The 21,155-nt window shown below is 33.5% G+C and overlaps 1 protein-coding gene across 3 annotated transcripts in view; it reads right to left on the bottom strand.

Annotated features, from left to right (window-relative positions):
- Rh50 (Rhesus blood group-associated glycoprotein Rh50) overlaps positions 1–21,057 on the bottom strand; it is a 47,985-nt gene extending 26,928 nt beyond the window's left edge. The window contains exons 1-4 of one of the 3 annotated variants that reach the window (XM_080176461.1): positions 20,932–21,057; positions 20,535–20,680; positions 19,542–19,660; positions 14,317–14,419 (exon numbers count right to left, since the gene is read on the bottom strand). In XM_080176461.1, the coding sequence (XP_080032587.1) occupies positions 14,317–14,419; positions 19,542–19,660; positions 20,535–20,680; positions 20,932–21,051 (488 nt within the window). In that variant the 5' untranslated portion in view covers positions 21,052–21,057. Of the gene's footprint in view, positions 1–1,573; positions 1,752–12,007; positions 12,052–14,316; positions 14,420–19,541; positions 19,661–20,534; positions 20,681–20,931 lie in introns of those variants that run through there. The other 2 variants (XM_080176463.1, XM_080176462.1) reach the window with 2 other exon arrangements.
- Positions 21,058–21,155: the final 98 nt, after the last annotated feature.

Raw genomic sequence — 21,155 nt, 5'->3', positions numbered from 1 at the left:
AATGCGTAATAACCTTATAAAAGTGAATTGCCTTTTTTTAGAGTCCTTTTTTAAGCACAGGGTCAAATACATAGTTTAAAACCAAATATATAAAGCAATAAGTTTTTGTCTGTAGTTTGAGATTTTGACTAAACTGAATCGATTGACTTCGCCATTTAAGAATGGTTTTATGTTATATCATTTTTAGATTTCCTTCGTAGGATTGTTTTAGGCTATTTTTCTCCCCTTTTCTATCCCTTCGAATACAATGACACTTACTAGGGGCGCAAATCATGAAATTTGTCAAAACTGGCATATTGATGAAATGCTGCTATGAAAGCTATTATGCACGTAGCCTACAGGATATAACCAGGCATCTAACGGGATATGCCGATGACAGATAAATGATTATAAACAAAATTATCCCAGCTGTAGATTTCAATTTGTTGTTGAAACGTTAGGACACTCAAGTTAGTTATCCAACCAATCGAATTAAATAAAAGTCCCCAAAGTTGTTTAGCACAAAAATAAGAAAACGTTGTAACAAATCTTTGGGGACTAGTGAAATAAACAGACCAATGTCCCCTTCCTTCCTGGGATGCAACAATTCATAGTACAAGGTATAATATTGATCATAATCTTGGATTGTAACTTTAGGAAATATGTATATTTAGGACTATGTACTTTTAAGCCTGACAAATAGAATCTTCCTATTCAATAAAAATCTGGTATTAATAATCTCATGAAACTTTTTTGTTTGAATAATGATAATATTTTTTAAAATCTGTTAAGTTAATTCATGAACATATACACGAACTCTTTAAAACTATAGATATGTGGTAAAGTTGCTAAATTTACTTTAAAAATAACCTAATCCTACATTAGAAATTATACATTTTACATCTTTTAAAAGAGCTGTCAATTCTAAGAAGTGAAATCACTACGAAAATTTATTTTTATTATCTGTTTACTATGTAATAACTTTGCTTAAGTTTTATTTGAGTTACAGACGCTGGCTGTTCTATAAATTATAGAATAGATTCGCTTTAGTTTTACTTTGATGATAACCATAACTACTAGCAGCTAAGCCTCTAGGGTAGGAAAGGGTAGTTTAAGAAATAGCCCATCTAAAGACTTTTATAAAGTTTCACTGCAAAGTACATCCAATTTGATCCAATATCATACTTCCTTTTGAAATACAGTTTAAGAACATACTTACATTTTTAGGACTTGATTGTAGAGATGCTTCGCTTATAAAATTGTACTTTGTTGTCCTAGGAAGCAGTATTCCAAAAATCAGAGCAATCGGAAAATAATATCACATACAAATTTGTTAAGAAAGAATTAAAAATCGACATGTTTGAAATGGACGTACGGACATTCTGGTATTGATTATAGAGTTGCTACCCTTTCTAAATTGTACCTAGCTACTACAGGAATCGCCATAAAAAGTTTGAAACAGACAGGACAACTCTAACATGTTTAAATTAACGAAAAGAGCTATCCGTTCCGGACGGATATACGGACGGATTGACCCTAATTATAGAAAAGCTTCGCTTAAAAAATTATAGGATAGCTTCGCTCATATACTTACTTTACTAACTATATAAATTCGGCTGCTGTACGTTAATATATGTGCCACCCTTTCCCTTGACTTTGAGTATGTTCAGCGCTGATGACTGTAAATGAAATACTAACAAGACTCAAGTCACTCAACGAGATTTGTTTTTTTTTTACTCCCGTCCTCTCTCATATACTTGTTTTAATATCTTTAATTTCAAGCCCCCATATATAAGTGTGCTTACAAAAATGTTGAAAATTGGTATTTATGTATATTGTACAAGGTAGTCCATTTGGGGAAAGGTGCATTAAATTACACCCCCCCCCCCCCCCCCACCTTTTAATCCTTTATTTACCCTCTCATTTTAAAAAAAAGATTGAATGTTCTTGTTTCTGTATATACAGTGTGTTTTTTTTATGAGAAATTTTTGAAAGCAATTTTACCCCACTTATAGTTATCAGAATTTAATGATTAATGGCTTATTTTCTTTGTTTTTTAATGCAATTAATAGAACATTTTTAAAAAATTACAGTTTTTGTTTAAAAAGTACAGTAAAATGTAAAATTCAAAACTTAGGTGTAAACATCTAAAAATGGTTTTAGCACATTTTTCTTATGTTCAAATCTTCTACCTTTTACAAGAATGGCTGCAAAACTAGAGCTAAAAATTTATACAGATACTATTGGGGACATGTACTAGGATATATCAAAGTTTGCAGGTCATATCTCAATCAGGGAGGGAGTACTGGCCCCCCAAAGTCGGCTACTGAAAATCCAATTTTTTTTCTTGCAAAGGGTACAATATTTGAGCATAAGAAAAATGCGCTAAAACCATTTTGATGTTGTCACCTAAGTTTTGAATTTTAGATTTTGCTGTACTTTTTAATTAAAAACTGAAATATTTTTTTAATGTTCTATTAATTGCATTAAAAAACGAAGAAAATAAGCCATGAATCATCAAATTCTGATAACTATAGGTGGGGTAAAATTGCTTTCACAAAAGTTCTCATAAAAAAACACACTGTATATATAGCCGCTGTGAACCATTTTTTGTAAACACCAATTTTAGCGGCTGAGACTGCCAATTTTCATTGCAGATTTTTAACCCATTTATAATGACAGTCAGACAGACAAACTGAAAAATATTAGATACATTCAAAGGATTCTTTACATAAATATTTTTTTGCTGTTTTTTTTCTTGACTATATTTTTCCGTCCAAGTATAGAAAACACTTTAGTTACATGCCCCCAAATCCACCCACTCCCCTTTTTTCCCCTACTACCAATTACTATACTTCCCCCTTTTCAAAGCATGTACTTACAATGGCCCAAAAAGTCCAAATTTTCTCTTTTCAGAAGTCTTAAAAGTTATATTCTTTATTCCTAGCTTTTTAAGTTTTAAAGTCAATTTTCCCTTTGATTCCTTTTTTTATATCACTATTTTCTCGTTCAAATAATTTTCTCTCCCTCTTATAACTCCCCCCCTCTCTCTCTTTCTCTATCTCTAAAAATTCCTTCGCGCACTATTTTGTTCTTCTGTGAGCTAAAAATACATTTATACAATCCCCTCCCCCCCTTCTCCTCAGCTCCTGATTACCCAACCAAGTCACTTGTGTGTATTCACTTCCGCATATAATCACATCTGTATATATAGTATATGTTTGATTCGCGGACTTGGGGGTGATTTTTCTGAAAAATAGCTTAAACCCACTACAGGACCATTAGGTGTATTCCTGGAAGAGTAGGGCCCAATAGATTCAGCGGTTACTAAGATATTAAGCTTCAAACGGACAGACAGACAGACATAAATAATTAAATTATTTTTGTTTTTTTTTATCAAAAATAGTTATGAAAGAGATTAAGGTAGAAGAATAGAGGGGCCAGGAGCTATATGTAACTGTACCCTATGGTTGGGGCCCTTTGCTGACTTTCAATTGGGTCTTTGAATATTTCCAATAGCGGAAATATATACACTGGCAAGTCGCTACAAAAGAGCAGTAAGAAAAAAGGTCCCCACCACTTGTGTCAGGTATAGTTGTAAGGGTTATACATCTATACTTATTATTCATTTATTTAAAGACTAAAATGTTTATACTTTATAATGTTAAAGACCCACAATCTTTAAAGTATGAAAGTAAAACAAACAAAAAACATAACACGGCACCTTCATTCGTAGGTCGCAAATCTATATTAAATTGTCGGGTATACATAAATAAATTTCTAGCACATTAAATCAGATAGAGAGAGAGAGAGGACAATGGGATGTTTATTACACTAGTAACAAGAGTTCTACAATAACATTTTATTCATTGGCTTAACAGATTTGGGGACTTTTTGAATTTTGATTGGATGATTCATTAAGTTAAGTGCTCAAACGTTTCAACCACTAATTTTAATCTACAGAAAGAGTAATTTTGTGTATCATCATTGGGGATGTACATCAATTATCGGCTGTTGTCTTATCGCTTTCGATCCCTGACTCTAAATACTGTTTGTGCTGTTGTAACAAATGCGAATTTAATATTTTGTTTAAGTGATATTTGTAAGGAATTGATTAAATGCAGTTCAACATAAGTAAGAATTTTATACCTAATCATCGGCAAAATCCCGAATTTGCAAGTAGAACCACCAAATCTTAACGGAAGTTTTCATCAAAAAATGTCGAAAATAAGGAGGTGGAGGTAGTCTTTTTAGTATTATAGTATTTTGCTTTAAGTTAGGTTAGGTTAGCTTTTATTGGATACAGGGTAGCCCCACATGTATTGGCCTTGCAGGGTTAGGCAACCCAGCAGGGATTAGATATAAAGAAAAAACCTATGTAAATAATTTTGAAAAATACGAAAGCACCATCCACAGTGGTCCTCAAGGCAAAAGAAGTTTGACAAAACCTACCATAAAAACGGACTATATGGCCATCAAATATACACATTGGGTGGCCAGGAACTGATTTTCTTAAAATCATAGCTGTTCCTTCTTGGGGTTTATTCCATTTTAAAGTTAACAGACCAAATTCCCTAAAAAATCAAGGTTGTTTGTCACAATTTTGATGCTTTGGTTTCAAACCCTTATAACTTTGGCTGTATGAAAGACTCATGAAAGCTAAACCTATCATTGGAAAGCCTATTGAATGACAATTTCAGACATAGCTTTAGATTTTTTGTAGCTTTCTTACTTTTTGCTCTACAAGGAAAATTGTAACCAAAGGGAGAAAATTTATTGATAAATCTATTCTCAGAAAGGCTTTCACTAGGGTATTTTGATGTAAATTTTTCAGGATTTTTCTTATGTTCAGTGATTCTTTTGATGACAAATGCAAAAAATACACTTTCATACATTTAATTTGGTATATTTGCATTTTTTCTACCTTGTGCCAAAAATTTTTTAAAAAAATTATAAGTTGGTGTATTTTTTTTTGACCAAAATTGTACATAAATTTCAGGAATAAATATTAAAAACCATCAATTCCTACATTTTACAAGTGTAGTTTTAAATTACCTATATCTATGGCTGTGTAGGAGCCTCAAAAATGCTAAACCTACCATTGTAAAGCTTGTTGAACACTCTATCAAGATAAAGCAACGACTTAAAAAGAAAAATTACCAAAAAGGCGTGCACAGGATTTATGTTAGGTGTAATAAATTTCACCAAAAATGTTTTCTTTCCTACAAAATTTGGAGTAGAAGGGAGGTTACAAAGCAGTAATAGTTACCATATGTTCTGTTTCAACATCTCTGGGAATTTTTTTTGTCTTTTTTACCTCTTCCCCTTCTGAATTCTGGTAACTTCCCCCAGTTCAGGGGGTTTGGGTGGGGCTAACAATCCTTCCATAGAAAAAAAACCTGCTCACGTTCAATCTGCACAAAGTAAAGACCAATTTAATTTTGGGCTCGGGAACGAAGTAGAGGTTGGAAACAAGAATATGATGTTTGGCTGGGAAACCGCTAAAGGACTAGTCAGGCGGATGATTCTGAATTCCCGCAGACCAGCAAAAAATTGCACCTGGAATGTTTGGACAATGTTTCAGTCAGGCCAGACAGAAAACATTTGCCGAGAAATGCTTAAAGCCAGGGTTGATATCCTGGCTATCACCGAATCTAGGTGGACAAATAATGGAGAGTTTAAACATCATTCTGGCTTGAAAATACTTTACTCAGGCCATATGAATGAGAATCTAGGACATAAGCAAGGAGTGGCTCTTATGCTGACCAAGCAAGCAGAGCAGGCCATGATCAGTTGGCAACCCCATGGTCCAAGAATCATGGAGGCTTACTTCAAATCCTCAGATATAAACATCAATCTGAGAATTATAGTAGCATATGCTCTTACAGAACAAGCAGATACAGAGGTCAAAAACGAATTTTATGACCAGCTTGACTCTGTATTTAAGAATGGTCATAAAGAAAAGGACCTGACCATGCTCCTATGAGAATTCAATGCTCAAGAGGGGAATAATAATGAGAATTTAGAAGAAGTCATGGGCAAATATGGCCTAGGCTTAAGTAATGGTAAGGAAAATGACAATGGTGATAGACTTGTAAGTTTTTGTACTGAAAACAAACTTGTCATTAGTGGAACTATCTTTAAACACAAGAAGATTCATACTGCCACCTGGAGATCACCAGATCAAAGAACCTTTAAACAGATAGACCACATCTGTATATCTAGACGTTTTAAAGGTTCTCTCCTTGATGTCAGGGTTGAAAGAGGACCATTCAGACCATTATCTTCTATCTTCTTAAGTTCGGCTTAGATTTAAAAAGCAGGACTCAAAGCCTAATCCCAGGAAGAAATATAATTTAACAACCCTTCAAAACTCTGAAAAGCTACAAGAGTTTAAGCTCACTGTAAAGAACAGACTTGAGTTGTTGACTCTTCAAGAGGAAGATGGAGTTGAAGATATTTGGCAAGGTATCAAAAAAGTTTATAATGATACTAGCCAAGAAAAATTAGGTTTCAAAAAGGCTAACCAAAAGCCGTGGATCACTCAAAAATCCATTGATCTCATGGATCAAAGAAGGGAGGTAAGACAAAAGACACTTTCTAGAAACTCTCCAGAAGATAAAGACCTGTACAATAGGCTCAGCAGGGAAATCCAAAAAAGTGTCAGAATTGACAAAAAAGAACACTTGGAAAACCTTGAATTGCAAGCAGAAAATGCTGCATATCGAAATAGAATGAAAGATGTCTATAAGATTACTAAGAGCATTGCAGGTAAAGTACACAAATCAGGATCACACATCAGGGACAAGGATGGTTCACTCCTTAAAACTGATGAAGATATTCCAAATAGATGGGCAGAGCACTTCACTGATCTGCTAAATCTTCCAGTTCCAGAGGAAGAAACTGAGATTCAACCCTCAGATGCACTTGACATTGACAATATAACAAGGCCGCTGGACCTGATAACATACCAGCTGAGGTCATAAAAGCAGACCTAGATACATCAGCTGAGGCATTACTACCTTTGATCACAAAGATATGGAATGATGAATTATGCCCAGAGGACTGGAAGAATGGACATATCTCATTACTAGCCAAAAAAGGACACTTGACCCATTGTGGAAACTACAGAGGGATAATACTTATTTTATTCTTCGTAATAGAATAAAGAAAAAGGTTAATGAAAAGCTAAGACCTAATCAGGCTGGGTTTAGACTAAATCGTTCCAATATTGATCAGAACCTCTCTAAGAATCATCATAGAGCAATCCAAGGAATGGAACTCTGAGCTCTTTGTAAACTTCATTGACTACAAAAAAGCATTTGATTCTTTAGACAGAAGATCTCTCTGGAAAATCTGCCGACACTATGGCATTCCAGAAAAGATAATCAATATCATTAAAGCTATCTTTCATAAAGGGGGTGGAAATGTAATGTATAAAGGTAAACTATCAACCTTTTTTGAGATTGTAACAGGTGTCAGACAAGGATGCCTTCATTCTCCCTTCCTTTTCCTCCTTTCCATTGACTGGATCATGAAGAACTGTGAAAGTAATGATGGCATTCGCTGGGAGCTATCTGGCAATCCCAAATATTTGGGGGATCTGGACTTTGCTGATGATATTGCTTTGTTAACAAGCAATAGAAGTCAAATGCAAAGAAGGACTAACATGATAGCTGAAACTTCCAAGAAAATTGGACTAGAAATTAATGTTCCTAAAACCAAAATACTCAAATTAAATGCAAATGCCCAAGAACCAATTACTATTGGAGACCAAATTCTTGAGGATGTAGATTGTTTTGAGTATCTTGGAAGTAAAATAGATGAAGCTGGAGGCACTTTAACAGATTTTAAAACTAGAATTAACAAATCTAGGACAGCCTTTGCCAGCCTGAACAAAATTTGGAATTCTAATAACATCTCCATAAAGACCAAGTTAAGATGTTCTCTCTGTTTTGCTGTATGGGGCTAAAACTTGGTTCCTAAACACAGCAGTGGTCTCCAAGCTACAGACATATGTCAATAAATGTCTCAGGAGAATCCACAAGATCTTTTGGCCAAATAAGATCACAAATGCTGAGCTTCTAGAGTGCAGTGACATGTCAGACATTAAACTGACAATAAAACAGAGGAAATGGTGATGGTTGGGGCACACTCTAAGGAAAGGGCATGATGATATAACCAGGCCTTGACTTGGAACCCCCACATAGGAAAGAGGAAACCAGGTAGACCAAAAACAACCTGGAGGAGGGAACACTTAAAGGGAGTGTAAAGGTAAAAATTTCTCATCATATTATCAAATCTTAACATTTTTTAAGCACCTTTCAATAAACTGATCAAATAAAAACGTCCTATTAACAAAAATATCAAGGATTTAAGCCTCAATTTTTTTGTATTTTGGGAGGGAAAACTGGAAAAACAGGGAAAATCTGAACGTTTTTCTTTATTAAAATGTTTGTAGGGATATTTAACTTGTTACATATAGTTTAAACTATTTACTTAATGTTAAGCATTTATTTTATGACATAAAATTGTTAATTCATGCTGTAATAACGTAGAAATTAAGTAATAAAGATTTATATTAAATTCGTATTATTGACAAAAAAAAATAGTTTACTGTTTACAAAGGGTTGAATCTCATAGATTATTTGAAATGATAATATCCTTTTTTATTGTGTTGGACTATAAATAACCCACTTTGGAGAATTAGTTCACACTTTTATCAGACTGTTTATAAAGAAATATTGCATCTTTGTTATTTACAAATTTTGTAATTAAAGGTGGGCGAGAGATGGGCCATCTAAAGTTAATTGGGTAAAAAAAAAACAGTTTCTAGCTTTGCTATTGTATTTGGTTTTCAATAAAAAATATTGCTTATTTTATCAATTTCTAAGTAACTAAACATTGGTTTAAAGCAAGGATTATGTTAAAAGTTAGCTTAACCGTTAGGAAAATCAAGAACTATGTGAAAAAGTTTAATTTTAGTTATAATGGGAGAAAAAAGCAATTTAATGCACATTTTATATAATACGTAAAATTTCTTCCTTTTTCTGTACCTTATAAAAATTGTCAGAAAAAGCCGTTTTTTAAGCAAAAAAAAGCACGTTTTGCTCTATCTGTGAGATATTATAAATGAGATAATGTTAAGATTTGATATTAAGATGAGAAAAATTTACGTTTACAGTCCCTTTAAGTGAACTGAAAGATTAAAAAATTCCATGTTTCAGCATTGTCTCATAACGTGCCCAAACAAAGGAAGATTGGAGAACCATTGTATATGGCCTATGTTCTGCCGAGAACTAAAAGGCAATGATGATGACTCTTCATGCACTTTTTACCCCCCCCCCCCTCTCCCCCAACTGTGAATTATTCCCCATAGATATGGGGTAGGGGAGGGGGGCCAGGGTGGGGGTATGTTATATCTTGTTGAGTTTTTAAAAAAATATTTTTTTAAATTTTTAAATTTTGCATTATTTTCAACTATCAAAATGTTACCCCCCCTCCTTTTAGGGGGGGGGCACCTAAGCCCTGCACCATTTTTTTTTGGGGGGGGGCACACCCCCTCCATAGATTGGTGTTGAAACAGAACATGTGGTAACTATTACTGCTTTGTAACCTCCCTTCTACTCCAAATTTTGTAGGAAAGACAACATTTTTGGTGAAATTTATTACACCTAACATAAATCCTGTGCACGCCTTTTTTGTAAATTTTTTTTTAAGTCGTTGCTTTATCTGGATAGAGTGTTCAACAAGCTTTACAATGGTAGGTTTAGCATTTTTGAGGCTCCTACACAGCCATAGATATAGGTAATTTAAAACTACACTTGTAAAATGTAGCAATTGATGGTTCTTAATATTTATTCCTGAAATTTATGTACAATTTTGGTCAAAAAAATATACACCAACTTATAATTTTTATAAAAAATTTTTGGCACAAGGTAGAAAAAATGCAAATATACCAAATTAAATGTATGAAAGTGTATTTTTTGCATTTGTCATCAAAAGAATCACTGAACATAAGAAAAATCCTGAAAAATTTACATCAAAATACCCTAGTGAAAGCCTTTCTGAGAATAGATTTATCAATAAATTTTCCTCCTTTCGTTACAATTTTCCTTGTAGAGCAAAAAGTAAGAAAGCTACAAAAAATCTAAAGCTATGTCTGAAATTGTCATTCAATAGGCTTTCCAATGATAGGTTTAGCTTTCATGAGTCTTTCATACAGCCAAAGTTATAAGGGTTTGAAATAAAAGCATTAAAATTGTGACAAACAACCTTGATTTTTTAGGGAATTTGGTCTGTTAACTTTAAAATGGAATAAACCCCAAGAAGGAACAGCTATGATTTTAAGAAAATCAGTTCCTGGCCACCCAATGTGTATATTTGATGGCCATATAGTCCGTTTTTATGGTAGGTTTTGTCAAACTTCTTTTGCCTTGAGGACCACTGTGCATCGAGAAAAATGTATTTTTGTTGCTCATATTGGTTTCAATCTTGGCTAGAAAAGCCCTGCATGCCAATTTCTTACAAGGTCTACAAAAAGTAGTGGAAATGTTATAAAAAAAGGCAGGTAAGGGGGGTTTATGTGGCCCTTGAAGCTATTAAAGGTTTGTATAGCAAGTAATAAGCTTGTAGTAGGTAAACCCTTTATTTGCTTTGCAATAATTTATGTACTTTAGGAGTTTTTCCTCAAATTATCTTATTAAGCAGGGGCCTCCACCACCTCTTGTTTTTTTTTAACGAATTGATAATAAGGGGTTGGTATTTTTTATATTAATTTAATTACTTCAGGTCATGTTAGGTTAGGTTAAATGGGATACTGGATAGTCCTGCAGGATATCGCAAGTAAATGCCTAACTGTCCCCAAGGACGTCCAAGGGGGGGGGGGGTAAAGTGGTGATTGCCCCCTCAATTAAACAATGCACTGGGTGTGTCTAAACAATGTCTATTCAAAGAAGTAACATTTTCCCAATTATTAAGAAAAAATGTTTAAATCAAAATTAATAGTCTAGCTTCCATAAAATAGATCAATCAAACATTTCAGTAATTATCAAAATATCAAATCTTTTTGTCTATGGGCAATTTTTCTGCCAGAGTGGTGGTACCCTCCACAAAACTAGTTAAATACCTTACCAGGACCTATTTGAAGCTACACTTTAAAGGAGATTCATGTTGGTTCATCAGTTAGCAAGACTTGTGAGTTGATTATTGTGTTTTCATTTATAGGAATATTATATAGTACTTTAGGTACTTTTTCACATTATTAAATTACCCCCCCCCCCAAAAAAAAAATATATTATTTATTAACCCCCCCCCCCCCTTAGGTTTCAGGGGGGTTAATTCCCCCCTCCCAAACAAAAAAACTTTACCCATAGACAAGTTCCATGTTAGCAAGCTAAATTAACGAAATTTTTTCCCCTGTCATAATATCCACGAATATTATTCATCCATTGCAAATACTCAGAGAAAGAGGGGACAATGATTTGTTTATCTATAATACAAAGTAGAATGATGTCTGTCCGTCTGTCTGTCTGTCTGTCTGTCCGTCTGTCTGTCCGTCTGTCCGTCCCTTAAGATCTCGGTAACCACTGAACTGATCGGGTTCTACTCTTCAGGGAATATACCTACTGGTCCTGTGGTGGTTTTAGGCTTTTTTCTTGGGGGGTGGGACACCCCCAACCCCCCCAAAAATTAAAAAAAAAATTTTTAATTATTTAAAATTTGTGGGGGCATCTCCAAAGGTAATTATTTTTTTTTCTTTAATTATCTCTTGGGGCAAAGCCCCTAGAGGCTAGGGGCGAAGCCGCTAGTAATAATACAAAGTTTTATAATAATGTTTTCTTATTCGTTGACTTAACAACTTTGGGGGCTTCAGTGAATTTTAATTGGTTGATTCATTAAGTTGAGTGTTCCAACCTTTTTAACCGCTAATTTTAATCTACAGAAGGGGTAATTTTGTGTATAATCATAGAGAACGTACATCAATTTATCGGCCATTGTCTAATCCCTCTAAATTCCTGACAAATACCTGTATTTGGGAAATCAAGACCAATCCTTAAGAAATTATGTAACAAACTAAACAATGATTATCAGATCAGCTGCATTTTTATTTACAGCAAAGCTTTTCTATAATTTATAAGACTGTTCAACCCGTAAGTCTAATCTAACGTACGTCCGTACGTCCCATATAGCTATGATCTTTTTGTTAGAATGAACCTATCGATTTCAATATTTGCATTATGATTCCTGAAAAAGTTGGGTAAAATTTAAAGGAACTTCGCAATAATTCTAAAAAGTTCGTAAATTTTTTTTCGAATGTTAAATCCTGAACACCTATTAATGAACAAATCATCTCTATAATTCAGATTAAAACGTAACTATGTTCATAACAAATATCCTGTATTTCAACTATTAAACGACAAATATCTTTTATAAAATCTATCATCAGATTTTAAAATAATATGCTGTTTCTTTAACATTAAAATGTTGAGCTTTTTTCTGATGGATGTTATCGACCTTGGGTTTTTCCTTATCATTCGTGATTAAACTCATTTCCTAAATATTTTAAATTCGTATTTCAATGCAAAACTACGTCAAAATATAATTATTTTAATATGATATCAACACTAGGAGCTCCGCCCCTAGCACCTAGGGGCTTTGTGTTGAAAGAGGTGGAAAAAGGCAGTAAAATAGCCTAAAACAATCCCTACCAAAATTCAAATCTAAACTTCAAAAGGTAGAATAAAACCAAAATTATGTTATGATAAAATTTGTAGCTGACTTTATTGTCGTAATTACATTATTAAAATACTAGTTGTTCGGTCCTAGTCTCCAGTCCAGGGCGAAGGATTTCAGGAGGAAAATGGACTAAAACCACCCAAAAACATATTAAAGCTTCACTGAAAAGTACAATCACTTCGGACCAACAATCTTCGAGATCTTAAGCTTCAGATAAAAAAAATCTTACTACTGTATGATTTATGATAATAGGATTTACATTCCGCCAATAAAGAACAGACTTATTTACAATACTAAACAATCATAACAAACTTACAGACATAGTGAGGGAAGGCAAACTTTATATAACACGCCTTGCGTGTAAAAATGGTTTAAAACTAGTTGCTTTTATCAGATGTTGGTTAATGGATTTATTATTACTTGGATTTAACTCCAGATTATCATTTATTCTAATAAACTGAAACTTGAAGCTGGCTTAAATAACGTCCCTCCCCATCCAACCCTTTTACTCTATCCCCTCCCCTTCTATTGGATGAACGAACTGACCAATAAATGATGTTCGTGTTAGCAACCTAAATTGGCGACAATTTTTTCCCCTGTCATAATATTCATGTATATTATTTATCCAATTGTGGGTTGTCACCTCATAAACATTTAAAATTCAGCACATCTTAAATTTTTAGCTAACAATTTTTAAAACTCCTAAAGTTCTTGAATTCAGGAAAGCTTTATATTAGCCCCTATTACTACCACTAATTAATCAGAATTGTTTTTTTTACAAATCTTTAGAAAGACTTTTAGAAAAGTTTAAAACATTGTATATTTTATTCGTTAACAATAAATTATCAGGAATCTAAAGGAATGAGACAATGAAAAATAAATGAATGATGATAAACAAAAGTTACCACTTCTGCAAATTAAAAAAAATTAAGGTTTTATGAAGGTACTCAACGTTTTAAGCCGATTAATAAGAAAACATGTTCCAAAACTTTTGGCATTAGTATCATATACAAAGCAATATCCTCTCCCTTCCTGGCTATCAAATAGAAAATTGCATGATTTATTTTTTTACGTCTTAAAAATAATCTTTAAAATGGTATCTTAAAAAGCCAGATTTGAAATATTCAGAATTTTTTTTGTTATACTGTTTGTGTTCTTTCAATATAAATTTATCTATTCAAGAAATTCATGAAATCAAATATAAACTTTTAGAAGTAGTATTTTATACGTTACGCGGCTACGCCCCCTAGAGGCTCGAGTGGCACTTTAAATGTTTTTTTTATATTTACATAAATATGTAATATGTTGAGTTTGACGTTTATGTTTCGTTGAACTCTTTTTGTTAAATCGAGAAACGTATTTTTATTTTTTATTTTTGTGGTTTCTCTCAAGCTAACCGTCAATCAACGAGTAACGGTATTTGCTGCTCTAAGTTAATAAAAGATTCGCTTATTACGCATTATTCAAGAAAATAAATATTAAATATTTATGTACTATATGTAATAACTAGTCCCCCCTCCGCAGGTGCCCCTAGAGGCCTCAATTTTAGTTTAAAAAAACTATCTATCTATCTATCTATCTATCTATCTATCTCCTTACCAGAGTTCATCTCTCCTGTAGAGACTAAACATGGAAGTTTGTACTCCTGCAGATTTCTTAGCCTCAAAAGGTGTCATACTCTTTCTTCTACTAGTTTCTTCACCTAAAATAGAAAATAAGTCTGTACTTATTGAAATATACTAGCATCTACGTCCCTAAAGGCCTCAAATACAAAAGGATGTTGTCCCTTTCGTGACAACGCCTCTTAAGGGGCATTTCGTCGTATTTTAACAGTAGACTTTGATAGGTTATTTTAGGTTATGTTAGGTTAGGTGATTGCTCCGCAGGGTTAGGCAATTAGCCCTGCAGGTTTAGAGTCCCCCTCCGGGGCTAGAAATATGTAAAAACCTAAAGTGAAAATACAACGAAACACCCTTTAGAGGCGTTGTCACGAAAGGGACTATATGTAAGTCGGCTCTCTACTCTCAATTCTATATTATTTTCAAATTTTGTGATGGGAGATTTTTTCAGGGTTGATTATCCTTGAGAAGTTTGATGTACCCTCCCCCAAATTAAGATAGAAACCTTCCCTGGACCTATGAGAATCTACATTGCACATTGGGGCAAATCAACCTAAAAGGGGATTTAATTATTTAGTACTCTTAGAATTCATCCCACAAAAATTTCATTTTATACTTTTTTGTAGGCAATTTAACAACGAACAAATTTGCTTTTATGTTTTTTTCTGTCATTTGAAAGGAACATGGAGATAAAGGTCATTTAATGAGGGTAGATGGAAAATTACCGGATTAATCCCTCCCCAAAAATAGCGCCCCCTTACCCTATCCATCTATCTATTAATCTATCTATCAATCCGTCTATCTATCCATCTATCTATCCATCTGTCTATCAATCTATCTATCCATCTATCTATCTATCTCTCTCTCCATCTGTCTATCCATCTATCTATCCATATATATATCCATCTATCTATCCATCTAATTATCCATCTATCTATCCATCTATCTTACCATCTATCTATCCATCTATTTATCCATCTATCTATTCATCTATCTATACATCTATCTATACATCTATATATCCATCTATCTATCCATCTATCTATCCATCTATCTATCCATCTATCTATCCATCTATCTATCCATCTATCTATCCATCTATCTATCCATCTATCTATCCATCTATATATCCATCTATCTATCCATCTATCTATCTATCCATCTATCTATCTATCCATCTATCTATCTATCCATCTATCTATCTATCCATCTATCTATCTATCCATCTATCTATCTATCCATCTATCCATCTGTCTATCCATCTATCTATCTATCTATTGATCCATTTATCTATCCATCAACTATTTATCTATCTATCCATCAACTATCTATCTATCCATCCATCTATCTATCCATCTATCTATCCATCTATATATCCATCCATCCATCTATCCATCCATCTATCCATCTGTCTATCCATCTGTTTATCCATCTGTCTATCCATCTGTCTATCCATCTATCTATCCATCTATTTATCCATCTATCTATTCATCTATCTGTACATCTATCTATACATCTATATGTCCATCTATCTATCCATCTATCTATCCATCTATCTATCCATCTATCTATCCATCTATCTATCCATCTATCTATCCATCTATCTATCCATCCATCTATCCATCCCTCTATCCATCTGTCTACCAATCTGTCTATCCATCTGTCTATCCATTTACTCATCCATCTATCTATCCATATATCTATTCATCTACCTATCCATCTATCTATCCATCAAAGTATTCAAAATGTCAAATTTGGGGTCATTTAATTAATTTCAGTAGAAGGGGAAAGGATAGTGTAAAGGGGTGGATGGGTATTCTTATTTTAGCAAGCTACAAGTTTCACTAAATAATAAATCCATTTTAAATGTAAGCATGATTGACATAAATTTTTATTAACTAATATCTATATTTATAATGATATTATGATTCTTGTTTACTGTTGATATGTGTACTAGCAGTTTCGCCCCTAGCCTCCATGGGCTTTGCTCCAAGAGGTAATTAAACAAGGATGACAACATCCATAGAAGCAAAGCTCTGAAATGGAAGGACAAACGAACACTAACACTTGTAAAGTGTCAGAACTAAATATTAATGCATGACTATACAAAATTGTAATTAAAACTGATTAAATACATGTTACTGTTTACTGACGTTTTTAGGACTTTTTATAGAGATGCTTCGCTTATAACACTATACCTTATTGTACTAGGAATCAGTATTCAAAAATCAGATGAATAGGATATTTTTAACATTCAAAACCATTATTTGTTGTCATAAAATTAAAAAATCAGCTTGTTATAAATGGATGTACGGGCTTTCTGGTAACGATTATAGAGTTGCTCTGCTTTCTAACTCGTACCTAACTGTTGTAGAAAACGGCATGAAAAGTTTGAAATCGATAGGACAATTCTAGCCTGTTTAAATTAACTAAAAGAGCTAACTGTAACAGACGTACGGACGGACCAATCCTAATTATAGAAATATGAAACAATTTAGAGGATTTTATTTTCTAAAATAGCTTTAAACCACCACAGGACCAGTAGATATATTCCCTGAAGAGTAGAATCTAAGGGACGGACAGACAGACAAACAGACATAAAGCTACTTTTTATTATAGAAAAACGCCCAGGGATCTAAGGAACAAAACAATAACCGATTAATGTATGTACATCCTCAATATTGATACATTAACCCATTAGTGACGAACCGGCTTTTAACGCCCGGTTCCAGAAAATGCCGAAAAAAACCGGTTCTCAGTTTTAGGATTGCATCATTCTCAGTATGAATCCCCCCTCTACTACCCTGGTTTTCATTTCCCCCTGGAGCAGGCAGATTTGCTTACTTCCGTTTGCCGGTATAGCTCAACAAAATTTGAAAACCAAGAAAAACAAGGTGATTTTAAAATACCCCTCCTGACTTTTTTGTTTATGAAGTAAAGTTAGTGATTTTTTTCGTGAAATTTAAAGTTTATTGGCATTTACATTCATTTGTGAATTCGTTTTATTCAAATTATTATTTTTTATAAGATTTTTTTATCGTTTTTTTACGTTCTATATAGACCCGGCTCGGCATATGGGGGGAAAGTCTGAAATTTTCATTACCCGGTTTTACTAATAGATCTTTTTTACAACAACAACAAAAACCGGGTTTATTAACCAAAAAGGGGTGGTACCTATAGCCAAAATCTTAAATGTGATATAAATTGTTTTGTATGTTAGTTGTAGCTCTATCAATTACATGAGGTTATGTAGTTTTCAATTACGGATCGTATTGTAGTTTTAAAAAGTGTTCATCTCACTTTGGGCATTCAAAAATTACATTTTTAATTTTTTGGGCCAAATAACCGGGTATTTAGGTCGCAAACGGGCTTTAATGCCGGGGGAAAGCACCAAAAAACGCCAAAAACGGTTATTAATGCCGCAAGGTTTTTTTACTCGCGCCGAACCGGGTTTTATTGCAACTTTCCTGTGCACGCCACTAGTGCAAAACAAAAAAATTGGAATTCCGTTTTTACCATTATAAAGCTTCCCTGAGATTTTCAGCTCGATCGGTCCATAAAAGTGGCGCTCGGCACTAATGGGTTAAATAATAAATTATATTACAAAATTGATTGTCTGTAGATGACAATTAGTGGTTGAAAAGATTGATACTCATCTTAATGAACCAAGCAATAAAAATCAATCAAATTTCCTAAAGTTGTTATGCCAACGAATATAAAAACGTTATCATAAAACTTTGAAGTTTGGGGACTAGTGTAATGTCCTCTCCCTTTCTAAATAAAACTGCTAACGCTAAACATGAAGACCATGTAACTACATAATTTAAAAACAAAGCATTACCAATAGACAGACAGATAGACTACTTGCTAATTCCAATTTAGAATGATTATAAGAACACTTCGTTATTTGAATATTAACTTTACTTTTCCGCAGTGAGAGAGGGGACATTGGGCTGTTTATAAAACTAGTCCCCAAAGTTTTACAGTTGTGTGTTTAAACGTTTTAACTACTAACTTTAATCTACACAAGGGGTAATTTTGTGTATTATCATTGGGGATGTACATCAATTTATTGACTTTTGTCTTATCCCTTTAGATCCCTGATATTTGTAATAATCCATAGAAACGATTATTCAGTTACATTAAAACATTAAACATAAAGAGGTTTAGATTTAGGTTTAGCCCCCCCTCCCTCCCCTCCCCCCATCATTTAGTGCAATAGAACTTGAAAATATTCATTATCAACTTTAATTCAAAGTCTGATCAAATAAATATTTCTCATAACTATGTTTTTGTGTCTTTTATTTATATGTATTACATCTCACATTTTGACTTTAAAAGCGTGTTTAAAAGATTTTCCTAACAAACTTTTCGTGCACCCAACCTCAGAAAACGCGCTAAAAACCCCTACGGGGGCGCGGGGGGGTAAATGAGACCAGTACAGGCGATTATAATATGTCTTTGGGTAATCAAATATCGTATTTTTAGCCGGTGGCAACCGGTGAAAACATGTTTCCTCTTACTGTCTTCTTAAATGTTGATTATAAAACAAACAAAAATAAACTAAAATCTTAACTTCAACTAGAATTATTTAGGACTAATATCTTTAATTTGTGTTTTTTTCTTTTATATTGTCAAAATACATGTAGTGCATGACTCACCAGAAGTTATTTTGTCTAATTATGTTAATTCTAAGAGATTTTATAATACTTTTAAAATTGTTGGTGAAAACAAAATATATGCCTTTTTCTGTAAGAAAATTTTTGCATATCTTGACTTTCAGACTTTAGAAAGCTTACTTAAAAAGCGTATTTTTACAATTCCTTTGAAATCTGATGTACATTGGGTATGATAATACTCATAGAATGATTAAAACTTGATTTGGGGGTGGTGAATTGAATCCCCTTGTTGCCCCTATGTGCATTGTAAAGGAGAACTATATTGGTTCAGAAGCTAGCAATACCCTGTCGCTAGAGACAGATAGACATTCAAAAGGACAGTCATTCTGTTACTTATTTTCATTTTAAGATTTAAAAAGAAAAAGAAAAAAAATTGGTGGTTGGGTCATTTTTCATTTTTTTATTCCCAAAATAGTTATAAACTTTCCCTTGACAAGCTTTACTGTAAAGGAGAACCATATCGGTTCAGCAGACAAACATATAAAAAGACAGACATCATGATACTTTTAAACAATGTTAATAATACCTCTATAATCCGCTATGATCATGCTAATTCTGTTGAATTTCTTGTTGCTGGCAGATGTACTTCTTTTTCTGTATTTGGTAGCCCTGCTGGATGGACGGGTTTCTTCAGATTTAACACTACAGTATATAACACAACATGTCTTTAGATAGATCTTTTTTTATATCAGGAATAAATCTCTAAATATAGATGTATAACCTGACATTTACCTGGATCCCTATGTTGGGGACTTTTTTTTGACTGCTAGCAAATTGTTTTCTTCTCTTTTAAGGCTTCTTGACTGTTTTAATATTCCCGACGCTATTGGTTGATTTTACAAGACCCTGTTGAAGGTCGGCACAGGGACCTCGGGTAGGGACATACAGTTATTTAATCCATTCCCCCTCTATTTTTTTTATAATGCCGGATATCTGGCTAACGTTCGATATCCGGCAAATTACCGTAAATCCAGAGAGATAACCGGAAATCCGGCATTAAAAAATACCCGGATATTCGGTTTACGGATAGTTTCAATATCCGGTATCTGGCCGAATATTAAACCGGATATTAAAGCAGTTCGCGATTAAATGTTCCTGGGAACGATTATCTTCAAAAATTTATGAATTTTAAGGCAGCTAGCAGCCAAACGGCTGAACAAATTTTATCCGACAAAAGCAGGCCTACAAATAACCGGTAAAAACAATTACTAAATGATGCACAGTTATCTCGCAGCGCATATTAAAACACGATAAAGTATAATTTTATTCGTGTGTATCATTGTATTACTTTAAAAACTATACCTTGTTGTTTTAGAAATCATTTTTCAAAATATCAGATGAAAAGGATGTACGGACTTTTTATTTACGATTACAGAGTTGCTACAATTTTTACACTGTACCTAACTATTACAGGAATGAAAAGTTAGAAATCAATAGGACAATTATAACATGCCTAAATTGACGAATTGCTTTTAAAAACATCTTAAATGTAAGTTATTGAATGACATGTTTGTCCCTATTGAAACTTTGATGCCTACTGCCTATTCCATTAGAATCAGCATCCACATTTCCTTTATTTATTAAAGGTTTAGTTTCATTTGTTTCAACATAAGCGTAGGGTGGCGGTTTGGATCTCATTTCTTCGCAAGTTTCTTCCATTCTTACCTAAAAATTCATACAATTTTCAATAAGTTTAATAAAATTACCCAAAGATTTTGAGCCCACCAATAAGATAACGTTATAAAACTTTAGGTACCAGTTTAATTTACATGACCAATTAAAGACAAATATACTTAATTTATTTAAACATCTGTCTTTCTAACAACTGTTTTATAACTTAATTTGTCCGTTTGTCCATCCATAATTTCTTTGTGCATCGCTACATACAAATGTTGTCATCCTTGTTATTTAATCACCTCTTTCACTGGCTCAACAAGTTGTTGGTTTACAGTGGTTGATTTCTCAATATCATCAGTAGCTTTATCAACTGAGGCAGTGAAACCTTTCTCAGCCACTCCTTGGCTTGATGCCTCCATTTTAATTCTGTTAATGGAGATTAGAGTAAAACAATAGAGGGGGAAGGGGTTGAATATCTTAATTTCTCCAACCTGTGGGGTAGTGGACACTGTGCTGACTTTCA

This window comes from Acartia tonsa, chromosome 11, assembly GCF_053477335.1.
Source record: "Acartia tonsa isolate MP-2025a chromosome 11, ASM5347733v1, whole genome shotgun sequence".
NCBI lineage: Eukaryota > Metazoa > Arthropoda > Copepoda > Calanoida > Acartiidae > Acartia > Acartia tonsa.
The sequence above is the reverse complement of the archived record's forward strand: the minus strand, read 5'-3'. Positions and strand labels throughout refer to the sequence as shown.